At 51.7% G+C, this 12,057-nt stretch overlaps 2 protein-coding genes across 2 annotated transcripts; both read left to right on the top strand.

Moving 5' to 3' along the window:
- Positions 1 to 126: 126 nt before the first annotated feature.
- On the top strand, positions 127 to 1,253 carry LOC146420989 (signal peptidase complex catalytic subunit SEC11C-like; the record flags this gene model as incomplete). The annotated part of the gene is made up of 3 exons (XM_085047827.1): positions 127 to 279; positions 707 to 764; positions 1,175 to 1,253. Coding segments are annotated over 3 exons (265 nt in total), but the record flags the coding sequence as incomplete, so codon positions are not given.
- Positions 1,254 to 4,187: 2,934 nt separating this feature from the next.
- LOC146420988 (gastrin-releasing peptide-like) lies at positions 4,188 to 6,769 on the top strand. The gene is made up of 3 exons (XM_085047824.1): positions 4,188 to 4,329; positions 4,806 to 5,050; positions 6,559 to 6,769. Exons 1-3 carry the CDS (start codon positions 4,197 to 4,199, stop codon positions 6,610 to 6,612), a joined length of 432 nt encoding a protein of 143 aa, XP_084903950.1. The 5' UTR covers positions 4,188 to 4,196; the 3' UTR covers positions 6,613 to 6,769.
- The last annotated feature ends 5,288 nt before the right edge of the window (positions 6,770 to 12,057 follow it).

The raw sequence follows: 12,057 nt of genomic DNA, 5'->3' as shown, positions 1-12,057 counted from the left end.
AGGCTGATAATTTCACGGTGCTTGCTCCAGAAGCAGGGCTGACAGCAAATACTGTTATCTAATCTCGTGGCACTTTCCATCCTCCTTCACTCTGCAGGCGTTAATTAAGATTTTTTTTTAATGAAGTGCTGTTTGGTTGATCACCTGGTTGCCTTCTAGAGGAAATGGGAACATCAAGTTTCTGACCAAAGGGGACAATAACGAAGTGGATGACAGAGGATTGTACAAAGAAGGTCAGAACTGGTTAGAGAAGAAGGATGTTGTTGGCAGAGCAAGAGGGTGAGTGAAGCAAAACCTGCTTTGTGGTTAAATAGGAAATTTAGCTCTTCAATCCATCCTGCTGTTGGTACAAACTAAATCTGATATTATTTTTAATTTTTTTTAATATAATAGCAATTGAAAACGTGAAAAAGCTGCTTTCTGTGGTCCTCCCACTGATGTGGAGTGTGTGGGAAAAAAAAAAACCCAAAATTTACCAGATTATCCTTGTAATTTTTGGGAATTGCCAGGAGGTTGTGTTGGCATTCCACAGGAATGTTATGAAATATTTCAGCTTTTGGCTTTGTCCCCTTTCTGTGGCTGAGATGAAATCTCTCCAGATTCTCTCAGATAACTCTGCTCAAGCAAAACTAACAAATTTTCCTTCCAGTAAAAATACATGCAGTATTAAAGGTTAATTTTCCACTCCCCTGTCTTATAATTTCAGGTTTTTGCCCTATGTGGGGATGGTAACTATAATCATGAATGATTACCCAAAATTTAAGGTATGTTTGCTGATCCTTGGAATGCTTGAACTGCTGAAATAATAAATACAGACAGTCAGAACCTTCCCTCTGAGCACACAGTGTGATAAATATATTTATTTATTGTGGTGATACATTTGTGTCTCTGGCTGGGGAGTGAATGGGGGACGAGGTGGCTTTTCTTGCTCACTGTCAGGAGTTGTGCTTTGAGTTGAAATACGAAATTTGAGTTGAAAACATCTAATTTGTAAGAATTTTCTTCATTTTCTGAATCCAGCTGTGATGGATTCAATCCCATTAAAATAGTCTTGCTCTGTAATTTGGGAAGGTGGGCTGGTGGGGAGGGAAGCTTTGAACAGCTTGTGATTTCAGAGGGAAATGAGAATTTTGGAGGAGTTGTAACAAGCCTTTTGTTGTGTGTTTCTCTGCAGTATGCCCTGCTGGCAGTGATGGGAGCCTACGTGCTGCTCAAACGGGAATCCTGAGCACCACAACCAAGGAAAATAAATACATTTATTAAAAAAAAAAAGGGGAAAAAACCAATTTATTTCAGCTGGTTTCATTGCTCCACAAGTGTGCAAGCCTTTGTCTGGTCTAAATAAACCACAACTGACGAGTGAAGCTGTTGCCTGCTGGCTAAAAACTTTCTCCTCCATGGGCTAGGGGCAAAAAAAACCCCAAAAAACCCCCAGATGGCCTGATTTTGGGAGGCCTGGTTTGTAGGGATTGGGTGTGTTGCTAGAATCCAGGCTGTTGGCCACGCTGCCTTTTGTGTTCCTTTGCTATTAAATAAAAAAACCTGAACAAAAAGGGGTTTTTTGGGATTTAATAACACTTGTAAATCGCTGGCTGAATGGCCCAGTTGGAAGAGGACACTTCAGGGGTGTTGCCAAGGGGAAACCAGAACTCTCCTGCCAGTTTTTAGGATGAATTCTTCTCTCCTATCATATAACACCTCCATGGTTTTGAACCTAAAATGGATTTTTTTTCGTTTACAAACTTACCTGATAACTGTCTTTTATAAAATTTGGGGGTTTTTTCTGTTCTTTTCAAATGTCAGTGTTGTGCTGGCAACAAAGCAGAACCTGTTTTTCCTTGCTGGCTTTGTTTTGGTGGCTTGGGTAAGAACCAGCATGATGCTTTTTTTCTCTGTTTCTGCTGTAATCCCTTCCCTGTGCAGAAATACTCTGTTACACAACAGTGACACCTTTTCTGTTGTGACAGCAAACTGCATTTCCCGAAGTCATAGCCCTTCTTTTGTGTCCCACTAAGCACTTTTCACATCCCACTGTACGATAAAAAAAATACTTATTTCGTGTCAAATTGCCTGGAAATAAAATTGGGTATAATAAATGGTGTGGCAGCATCATGTTGGTGTTCTTCATGCAGTCCAGGAAAAAAATAATGTCATTTTTGCACCCAAACAGCATCAGCTAACTGCCACTGGGCCTGATCAAAACAACTTTAAAAGAGCTTTTTCCAGAAAATCTGCAGTTCTTCAGGGAGCTGCTGCTGCTCAGCCTCGAGGCTGAGGCTATTTGCAGAGCAGCTGCCCTGAGTTCAAAGTGGAAATGCTGCAGATTAATTTCTTCTCCCCCTGCAACATTTACAGAGTATCCCTGGGTGGTTGTGGCTGTTATTGGCTTGGAGATCTGCTGCCAGCAGTGTTTGTTCTGGCTGTGGTTCCACAAAGAAAACGATGACAGACACATCCTCCTTCCTTTTTTATAGCCATCAAATCTTTTTTTATAGCCATCAAATCTCCTTTGCTGATGGAGCAATGATAATATAATATTATAGGTGTGAGAATATTTAATATGTTAAAATGAGGCTTGTCTGACATGCAGAGGAAGCAGATTAAAGAGTGTTTTCATGGCAATAGTGTTTAAAAACCAGCAATGGTTTCCTGCAACATTTTGCTTTGCCCTGGGAGGTGTGAAAGAGCAAAAGGTATTTTAAAATAGCTGTTTCTGTAAGAGAGAAAGATTGTCTTGGGGTGAGTTTAACATCCTTTGGTTACAAAGATGCTTTTCTGTTGGGGAGAATCCAGAATAATATTTCCCTATGTCATCAAATCACTATTTTCCTTGAAAGGTTCATAAAAATAAGAATTAGAATAAATCCACCTTACCTTCTTTGATCCTTGTGAACAAGTGAAATCAAGAATAAAAACTCAGTATGAATACAACATATGAGGAAGGTCAATTGGTTTGTCTTCAGCAGAAGAAATTTGGGGCTACCAGGCAACAATTCGTGTTTGGTTGGTTTGGGTTTTGTTCTCTGGAAATGGAGAATTTTTTCCAATTTCCTGCCTTGAATTGCACTGAACAATGGGAAGTTTCTACGGATGGCAAGATTTGGTCTGGTTGGTTGTCACTCAGCCCAGAGCCCACGGCTGTAGCTGCACAGGGACACGGTGGAGGAAGGAGAAAACAATTGTAAATGAGGCAGGAATGCATAATTAATAACCCCCAGACCAGGATGAATCACCTTCATCAGTGAGAGGAGAGGAAACAAACTTGTGACAGGAAATTTAGGTGACGATGGGGATTCAAACCAGTGCTTTGCACAAGATTTTTATACTGTCTCCATCCTTTTTCTGGCTGGAATTCTTTTCATCCACTAACTGCTGCCAAGTTGGCCACTTCCAGGTGCCTCAGGATGCTGGGGAAAAAAGAAAATAAAAGTTTCCAGGCTGCCTGTGCGAGGAAAGCAGAAAATCCTCTGAATCCTCATCCACTTGTGACACGAAATTCAGGTGACATTGGGGATTCAAACAAGTGCTTTGCACAAGATTTTCTGTTCCCGTGAGGGATACCCAGACCTTTAGCTCGACAAGATTTCCTGTTGCACTGAGGGATACCCAGACCTTAGCTCGATCAGATTTTCTGTTCCAGTGAGGGATACCCAAACCCTTAGCTCGATAAGATTTTCTGTTCCCATGAGGGATACCCAAACCCTTAGCTCGATAAGATTTCCTGCTCCACTGAGGGATACCCAAACCCTTAGCTCGATAACGATAAGATTTTCTGTTGCGCTGAGAGATACCCAGACCTTTAGCTCGATAAGATTTCCTGTTCCCATGAGGGATACCCAAACCCTTAGCTCGATAAGATTTTCAGTTCCACTGCGGGATACCCAAACCCTTTGCCCCAAGGCGCGCCGGGCAGGGGTGACCCCTCTCCCCGCAGCCCCCGGTGTCCCCCAGCAGCTCCCCGAGGTCCCCAGGGACACGCTGAGAGCATCCCGAGCTGTCAGGACGCGGCGGTGCGGCGAAGGGAGCGGAGATAGAGCCAACCCCTCCTGCCTCCGCAGGGCACCGCCTCGGCTCCCCCCGCCGCGCCCGGATAAATGCGGGCCGGCCGAGCGGCGGAGCGGCAGAGCGGCGCTTCGGAGGCTGCCGGGAGCCTCAGCCAAGCGGGGCTCGGGGCTCGGAGAGGCAGGCAGGGCACGATGCGGGGCGGGCTGCCGCTGCTGGCCGTGCTGGCGCTGCTGGCGGCGCGGGGCGGAGCGGCTCCCCTGCAGCCCGGCGGCGGCAGCGCCGCGCTCACCAAGATCTACCCCCGCGGCAGCCACTGGGCTGTGGGTAAGTGGGGTGGAACTCTCACCGAGGCAATGGAAGGGGTACATGTCAAGGGAATGGAAAACGTACCGCTTTTTCTCCGGCCGCTTTTGGGCCGCTCGGTCCTGCAAAGCCGCTGGGTACAGTGCTTGGTTGTCGCTGCCCCGTTGTCAGCCTGAAGGAATTAATCGTGTGTGTGACACTGAGAAAGTCTTCAGTGCCAGTAGTGCTTCGAGTTTGACATTATCGAGCGCCTTGCCTTGCCTTGCCTTGCCTTGCCTTGCCTTGCCTTGCCTTGCCTTGCCTTGCCTTGCCTTGCTTTCTCCCTTCCCTTCCCTTCCCTTCCCTTCCCTTCCCTTCCCTTCCCTTCCCTTCCCTTCCCTTCCCTTCCCTTCCCTTCCCTTCCCTTCCCTTCCATCAGCCAAGTCCAGCCGATCTCTGAACAATTCAATCTTTACCCGGTTTTGGTTCACGTTGTGCTGCCGGAATTGTTGTTGCAGGACATTTAATGGGGAAAAAGAGCACTGGAGATTTTCCATATGAGGAAGAGAAGAAGTCCCCGTTTTCAGCAATACCCGACGACATCAAGCAGCTGGAAGAGTTCCTGCAGTGGGAAGAGATCTCCAAATATTTGCTGCGGCTCCTGGAAAGGCACGAAAACCGAAGTTCTCACTTTTTGAAAGGAGGGCTCCCCTGGTACAGCAGGAGCAGCTGGGAGACAGATGACAACAGCAGTTGGAAACATGTAAGTAGGAGAAAACCTGCAAAGATGCTCCTTGTGCTCAATTTTTGCTTGGCAGTGACATTTCAGCTCCCTCTAACTGGGGGTTGTCCAGTTTCACAAGCCAGCAAGGCTTTGGAGAGCAAATCCATCCCTTTTCTTTTGGAAAATCCTATAAAATATACTGGGAAGGATAATACTGAGGTTTCCCAGAAAGGAATTAGGAGCTAATGCAAATCCCAGAATCAGGTTAAAATTCTCTCCTTCAATTAAGCCACGGCTTAAGTCTCTCACACCACAGCTTCATTTCGGGCTGTGGCTTTATGACAGTGATGCATCGCTGTACCTGTGATTAATATCATCTAAAAAATCAAACTGCTTAGTCAACCTGCAGCTCTGTAATCAAATTAGAGCAACGCATTCCATTAGGCAGTGTGAAGAGGTGAATGTTCTGACTCCTGCGAGTGTCTGTCAATAAATGCTGCTCGGGAAGGCTGGGAGCTGTGTCTGGAGAGGTGAATCATATCCACACGGGTGTGCTTTCCCCCCGAATGAATATCCGTGTTTTCGTGGTCAGACACGGAACATCCTGGTGGAATAATGAGGTTAGTGCCTCCAGCAGCCAGATTTCTGCGCTAGGGGAAAAAAGGGAATGGTTTTCCCGTGGCTGAGAGAGAGGACAACTTGCAGAACCTCATTTGGTTCCGTCGTTCAGCTGCTGCTTTGTCCCGACATTTCAATAGTGAGAACGATTTTTCATTTTGGAGTCATTTTTCATAAAGAGGCCTCATTTATAAAGGCAGAATTTTGATACACTGAATGTGAAATTCATGCACACGAGAGCATAACTTTGGGTTTGATTGTGTCGAGGGGTTTGACATTTAGCTAACACGATTTAAATCTTGAATTTTAAATTTAAGATCAAGAACCCTCCGAGCTAGAATTAAAAACAGGTAAGTACTGCGGGTAACTCAATTAGCTCCAAATCCTTCAGGGCATCACCACTGATGCTCACCTTCCTCAAGAAGAAAAGGATTCTTTCTAAAGGGAAGTGGCTGAGACAGAAATTGTCAAACAGGGGAAGAGGTGAGTGCAATAATTCTGGGGGTTCGGCTTGGGGTGGTGCAGCTGTGCCATTTCCTCGTGTTCAGTCAATACCTTAAATTCCAGTTAATGCAGTTAAAATTCAGCAGCCAAATCTCTCCTGCAAGTTGGGCTAAGTGCAAAAATCAGTTGAAAACCGAACTTTAAATTGCTGTGACGTGGCTTTTTAACACTAATGAGCCAGTTTATAAATGGGATGGCAGAGAGAATTATTAGGCAGAATGGCTTTCCTCCCACTTTGGCAGTTGGTTATGACACTAACCAAGACAAATGGGGTCTGCTTTGGAGAGATTATTAGGAATATGTTGGTTCTGGGAATGCACAGAGCGGCGCTCTATTAGGATTATTAACTTGCGGTGGGTTAATTAACTTAGCGAGTTACTTTTTTCAGGGCTGCTCGATGAATAATGCGTTTCCCCTCTTATTAGATGATGGACTATCTGCTGCAAGCTGTGAATATGAAAGAGAGCACTCCCAGCTGAAGGAAGGTCTCTGAATCAGGAAGAAATTGAAGACTTGCTGTAAGAGACTATGTTTGCCAGGCACTCGATTGTATCAGCTAACCAACAAGGTCTCTTTTCTGTACACAAGAATTCCTTCGTGTAAAATACCCAAATACACATATTCTTGTATGGCTCAGCGATGACTAAATTCTCTATTGCATTTTTCTCATTCGAATGCCTTTGATATACACATATATATAAATAGATATATATATAATTCTCATGGAAGGGTCTTCCAATGAATGACATCACTCACCTCTCAAACCGGCTCGTCTCTCGGTTCACAACCACGCGGCATTTCCACGTTCCCAATAAACAGTGCCCAGGACCAGGCGCGGTTTCTGCTGTCATTGAGCTAAGTCGATTAAACCGACTGCAGCAAGGACACGGCAGAAGAGTCACTGCCCGGCATCGCTCCGGAGCTCCGTGCCGCTCAGGGCCGGGAGGGAGGCTCCGTGCCCCGGGAGGTGGCGCTGTCCCCCCGCTGTCCCCCCGCTGTCCCCCCGCTGTCCCCCCGCTGTCCCCGCGCTGTCCCCGCGCTGTCCCCCCGTTGTCCCTCCGCTGTCCCCCCGCTGTCCCTGCGCTGTCCCCGCTGTCCCCCCGCTGTCCCCCCGCTGTCCCCGCTGTCCCCGCGCTGTCCCCCCGCTGTCCCCGCTGTCCCTCCGCTGTCCCCCCTGTCCCGCTGTCCCCGCTGTCCCCTGTCCCCGCTGTCCCCGCGCTGTCCCCCGCTGTCCCGCTGTCCCTCCGCTGTCCCCGCGCTGTCCCCCCGCTGTCCCCGCGCTGTCCCCCCGCTGTCCCCGCTGTCCCCGCGCTGTCCCCGCGCTGTCCCCGCGCTGTCCCCGCGCTGTCCCCGTGCCGCCGGTGGCACTCCGGAGCGCCCGGCTGAGCGACACGGCCCGGGGAGAGCCCCGAGTGCTCCCACCGCCTCCGGCAGGCGGCGCGCTCTGCCCGGCCGTGGGGGGAGAGCTCCGTGAGGGGAGAGCTCCGGTGAGCTCCGTGAGGGGAGAGCCCCGTGAGGGGAGAGCTCCGGTGAGCCCCGTGAGGGGAGAGCTCCGTGAGGGGAGAGCTCCTTGAGGGGAAAGCTCCGGTGAGCCCCGTGAGGGGAGAGCTCCTTGAGGGGAAAGCTCCGGTGAGCCCCGTGAGGGGAGAGCTCCTTGAGGGGAAAGCTCCGGTGAGCCCCGTGAGGGGAGAGCTCCGTGAGGGGAGAGCTCCGGTGAGCTCCGGCCATGAGGGAGAGCTCCGGTGAGCCCCGTGAGGGGAGAGCTCCGGTGAGCCCCGTGAGGGGAGAGCTCCGGTGAGCCCCGTGACGGGCCCAGCCCCGGCCGTGAGGGGAGAGCTCCTACCGTGAGGGGAGAGCTCCGGTGAGTCCCTTGAGGGGAGCGCCCCGGGACCGGCTGAGCCCGGCCGTGAGGGGAGAGCTCTGGTGAGCCCCGTGAGGGGAGAGCTCCGGTCGTGAGGGGAGTGCTCCGGTGAGCTCCGTGAGGGGAGAGCTCAGGTGAGCCCCTTGAGGGGAGAGCTCTGGTCGTGAGGAGAGAGCTCCGGTGAGCCCCGGGATGGGCTGAGCTCCGGTGAGCTCCGTGAGGGGAGAGCTCCGGTGAGCTCCGTGAGGGGAGAGCTCCGGTGAGCCCCATGAGGGGAGAGCTCCGGTGAGGGGAGAGCTCCGGGGAGGCCGTGAGGGGAGAGCTCCGGCCGTGAGGGGACAGCTCCGGTGAGCTCCGTGAGGGGAGAGCTCTGGTGACGCCGTGAGGAGAGAGCTCCGGTGAGCTCCGGGATGGACTGAGCCCCGGCCGTGGCGGGAGAGCTCCGGTGAGCTCCGGGATGGACTGAGCCCCGGCCGTGGCGGGAGAGCTCCGGTGAGCTCCGGCCATGAGGGAGAGCTCCGGTGACCTCGTGAGGGGAGAGCTCTGGTGAGCCCCGGGATGGGCTGAGCTCCGGTGAGCTCCGTGAGGGGAGAGCTCCGGTGAGGGGAGAGCTCCGGGGAAGCCGTGAGGGGAGAGCTCCGGTGAGCCCCGTGAGGGCAGAGCTCCGGGACGGGCTGAGCGCTGTGAGGGGAGAGCTCCGGTGAGCTCCGGGAGCGGCTGAGCTCCGGTGAGCTCCGTGAGGGGAGAGCTCCGGTGCGCCACCTGAGCGGAGCGGCCCGTGAGGGGAGAGCTCCGGTCGTGAGGGGAGAGCTCCGGTGAGCCCCGTGAGGGGAGAGGCCCGGGACGGGCTGAGCCTGGCCTTGAGGGGAGAGCCTCGGTGAGCTCCGGCCGTGAGGGGAGCGCTCCGGTGAGCTCCGTGAGGGGAGAGCTCCGGTGAGATCCGTGAGGGGAGCGCTCCGGTGAGGGGAGAGCCCCGGTGAGCACCGGGACGGGCTGAGCTCCGGTGAGCTCCGGTGAGGGGAGAGCTCCGGTGAGCCCCGGGGGGTGGTGGGTGGGGGGGGTGGGTGAGGGGAGGGCTCCGGTGAGCCCCGGGACCGGCTGAGCTCCGGTGAGCTCCGTGAGGGGAGCGCTCCGGTGAGCCCCGGGACCGGCTGAGCTCCGGTGAGCCCCGTGAGGGAGCGCTCCGGTGAGCCCCAAGGCCGCGGCAGTTTCCCGTATCTCAGCCGCGCCGCTCTGCCCGGCTCCGCGAACCCGATCTTAGCGGGGCAGAAATGTCATATGACGCCGGGATGAGTGCCAAATGTCAGCCAGGTTTGACATCATGCCTTGGCAGAGCGCGGAGATGCTCGGAGAGGAGGCACTGCATTAACTCGACCAGAGAAACTCGCAGTGTCAGCGGCGTGCTCGAACCAGCTTTTCCCTTTTGTTGGTTTTATTCCACTGGTTTTTCCCTGCGATGACATCGGGCGGGTGGGTGCTCTGGGGCTGGCAAACTGCTGAAGGGAGGTGACAAAGTCCCAAGGTTTGTGACAGTGACAAAGGGAGAAGCTGAAACACTGTAGCTGCAGGGAAACCGCCTGAATGAATGCCTGTTGGACTTCCCAGCACGACCCTAGGGACGAGGAAAGATACAGCCTGGAGATATTTCAACAATAAAAAACTAAATGTCCGTAATTGAAAAGCCTGTCAGCCAGTGTAGAAGGAAACAAGATCGTTTTTTCCTCGTAAATATTCATTCACCGGCAGTCCTTTATCTGTATTATTCTTCCGTAGAACTTCGGATTTTGCAAAGAAGTCAAGTAGGGCCACTAAAAATGCTGTTTTGCTAATGTAGTTTAAGCAATAGAGGCAACAGACCACTCAGAAGGCCCTGCTAATAGCCTTAGCAAAGTTGGAGTAAAGAAGTGGTTAAGGATCTAGATGATTTAATCCAGTTTTAAGAAAAGGTTTTACAGTGAGCAATTAGTTGCTGTTTAAGGAATTAATCACTAATGGGTCATTAACTCTGACTGCTATTGTACAGTTAACAAGCCGAGGCAGGATTATTAGACTCAACACCCAATTAAGGAGGAGAAGATATTTACAACAAAACGAACAAATGGGCTTTCAAAACGGAACGGGACAATTGGAAAGAAAGTGTAGGAACACGGACAGCTAGACAGGGCAGAAGAAAGCTGTGTTTTTACACACACCTCCCTCCTTTCTAGCTGGTAAAACATTCACTTTTAGCAACGAACTCCCAGCTTTCCTCGAAGGACACGAGGGCACACAGTCGATCCTTCACGGGATTCACACGAACAAGGCACAACCACAGCCCCGTTTAATATGCCAATAAAAATGCCACCTCCTTAGCATGACAGAACCTTTATTTGCCCGCAGGTGCTGCATCAGGACCTTATTGAAAGCGAGCAGGTGTCTTCAGCTGCTCTTTCTGCTGCTGGTTTTATCTCAAGGAAGCAAGCCTCGGCGCTGGTGACAGCTGATCAGGAAGTCAAGGACACAGAAAAACTGTAGGTAAGAGGGAGGGAGGGAGGGAGGCAATGCCAAAGTGTGGAAAAGCACTGTTGAAATCTCGGGGAGCTGCTTTGTCAGCGTGAGCAAGAAGCACTTCTGGGCAGCAATTCAACTCCTGCTCACCCGCAGGAGGGTTTTCCAGCTCCAGAGCCCCAGTAGTGACAAGGGAGGTTGTTCCCACCCTGAGCAGGGAGAGTTTTCAGAGCCTGTGAGCTCGCTGTGAGCTCAAGGCTGTGCAGGCACTTCCTGAGCACACCAAGAGAAACCCTCTTGGGAAAAAAAGAAGATTTTTTCCACCTTCTCGCGACTCCAGCACCACTGGGGATGCAAGCAAAGCTCACCCGTGAAAGCATCACTAGGATGAGACCTAGAAACTGAAGAAATACCGTTTTTGTTCCCCTCCCCTCATCCCAGAAGTTCACTCGGGTACTTTGCTAAAAGTAAGCAAAACAACTCCTCGGTCCTGACAGCAGCAGCGCTTCCCTTCCTGGCAGCACTTCTCTCTTTGCCAAGGAAGCAAAGAGCACTTTCAGGCTCCAAATCCAACGGGAGGGTGGATTTTGAATGGATTCCCCCCAAATTCAGGGCAGACCACTCGTCAGGCTGCCAGAGCTCAGGGACGAGGAGCTGAACCCAGTGTGTGCTGTGGGTCTGCAGGGAGGCTGGGGACAGAGGAAAAGGCATTAGAAAACAAGGAGGATTCCCCTTGTTATCAGGAAAAGAAGCTCTGCACACAATAGACGGGGGCTGCTGGGGAGGAGGCCGCGAAGGGATGTTTAGAAACTGCTGCCTAAGGTTAAAAAGCTCTCTGAAGTGAAGCTGAACAAAGCTGACATGCTTGTTTCTGACAGAACCCTTCAAAGATATGCGCAGATTGTGAAAATATAATTAGACGCCAGCCTTTGTCTGGCCACAACGAGTGGGAAATGGTGAAAGGAGAGGTCTCCCCGTCTGCATTGAATCATCCCCAGCGCACAATGAGGGCACTTGTGCATCCTTCTCTCTTCCCTAATGAGAAACGTTAATTGCCACAACCTCCCGAGTGTGCAGAGCACCCCATGGCCAGCAGAGGAGAAGGGCTGGTTTCATTACCGCTTCTCAGCCCCATTACAGGCAGTAACGGAGATAATGGAAAACAAAGGTGCCGCCGCTTTGCTTTGGGCAGCCTGGCGATGGGCACCGGGTGGGCAAGGCGGTGGGCACGGCCTTGCTGGAGCAGGACAGAGCAGAGCCCGCAGCCGGGCATCTCCCAGCCCTGCGGCAATCGCGCGGAGCGCAGAGCCCAGCCCGAGAAGGCCGTTTGGCTGCAGGAGCTCAACGCGCAGCCTCCGCGCCGCTGCTTGCCATTTCCAAAGCAGAAACCCCTCCCTGGGCTCCCAGCCACCTGACACAGCTCTTTGCCCTACTGCAGCTTTTATTGCGACTAAAGCATCCAGCCAAGGAGGGAGAGCGAAAGTTTGGTGATGCTAAGCTATGGTCAGGCTCCCCTAACTCTGCAGGGCTCGTGGGGAAAAGGGGTTAAAAGGACCACGAAATACAAAAGCGAGTC

Source organism: Lichenostomus cassidix, unplaced genomic scaffold (genome assembly GCF_008360975.1).
Source record: "Lichenostomus cassidix isolate B80296 unplaced genomic scaffold, HeHo_3.0 HiC_scaffold_898, whole genome shotgun sequence".
Classification (NCBI taxonomy): domain Eukaryota; kingdom Metazoa; phylum Chordata; class Aves; order Passeriformes; family Meliphagidae; genus Lichenostomus; species Lichenostomus cassidix.
The sequence above is the reverse complement of the archived record's forward strand: the minus strand, read 5'-3'. Positions and strand labels throughout refer to the sequence as shown.

Excerpts from the sequence above, each read along its gene's own strand:
- LOC146420988 (XM_085047824.1), top strand. The coding sequence starts at position 4,197 with ATGCGGGGCGGGCTGCCGCTGCTGGCCGTGCTGGCGCTGCTGGCGGCG. Across the intron at positions 4,330-4,805 it reads CGGCAGCCACTGGGCTGTGG|GACATTTAATGGGGAAAAAG; the intron begins GTAAGTGGGGTG and ends TTGTTGTTGCAG. Across the intron at positions 5,051-6,558 it reads ACAACAGCAGTTGGAAACAT|ATGATGGACTATCTGCTGCA; the intron begins GTAAGTAGGAGA and ends CCCTCTTATTAG.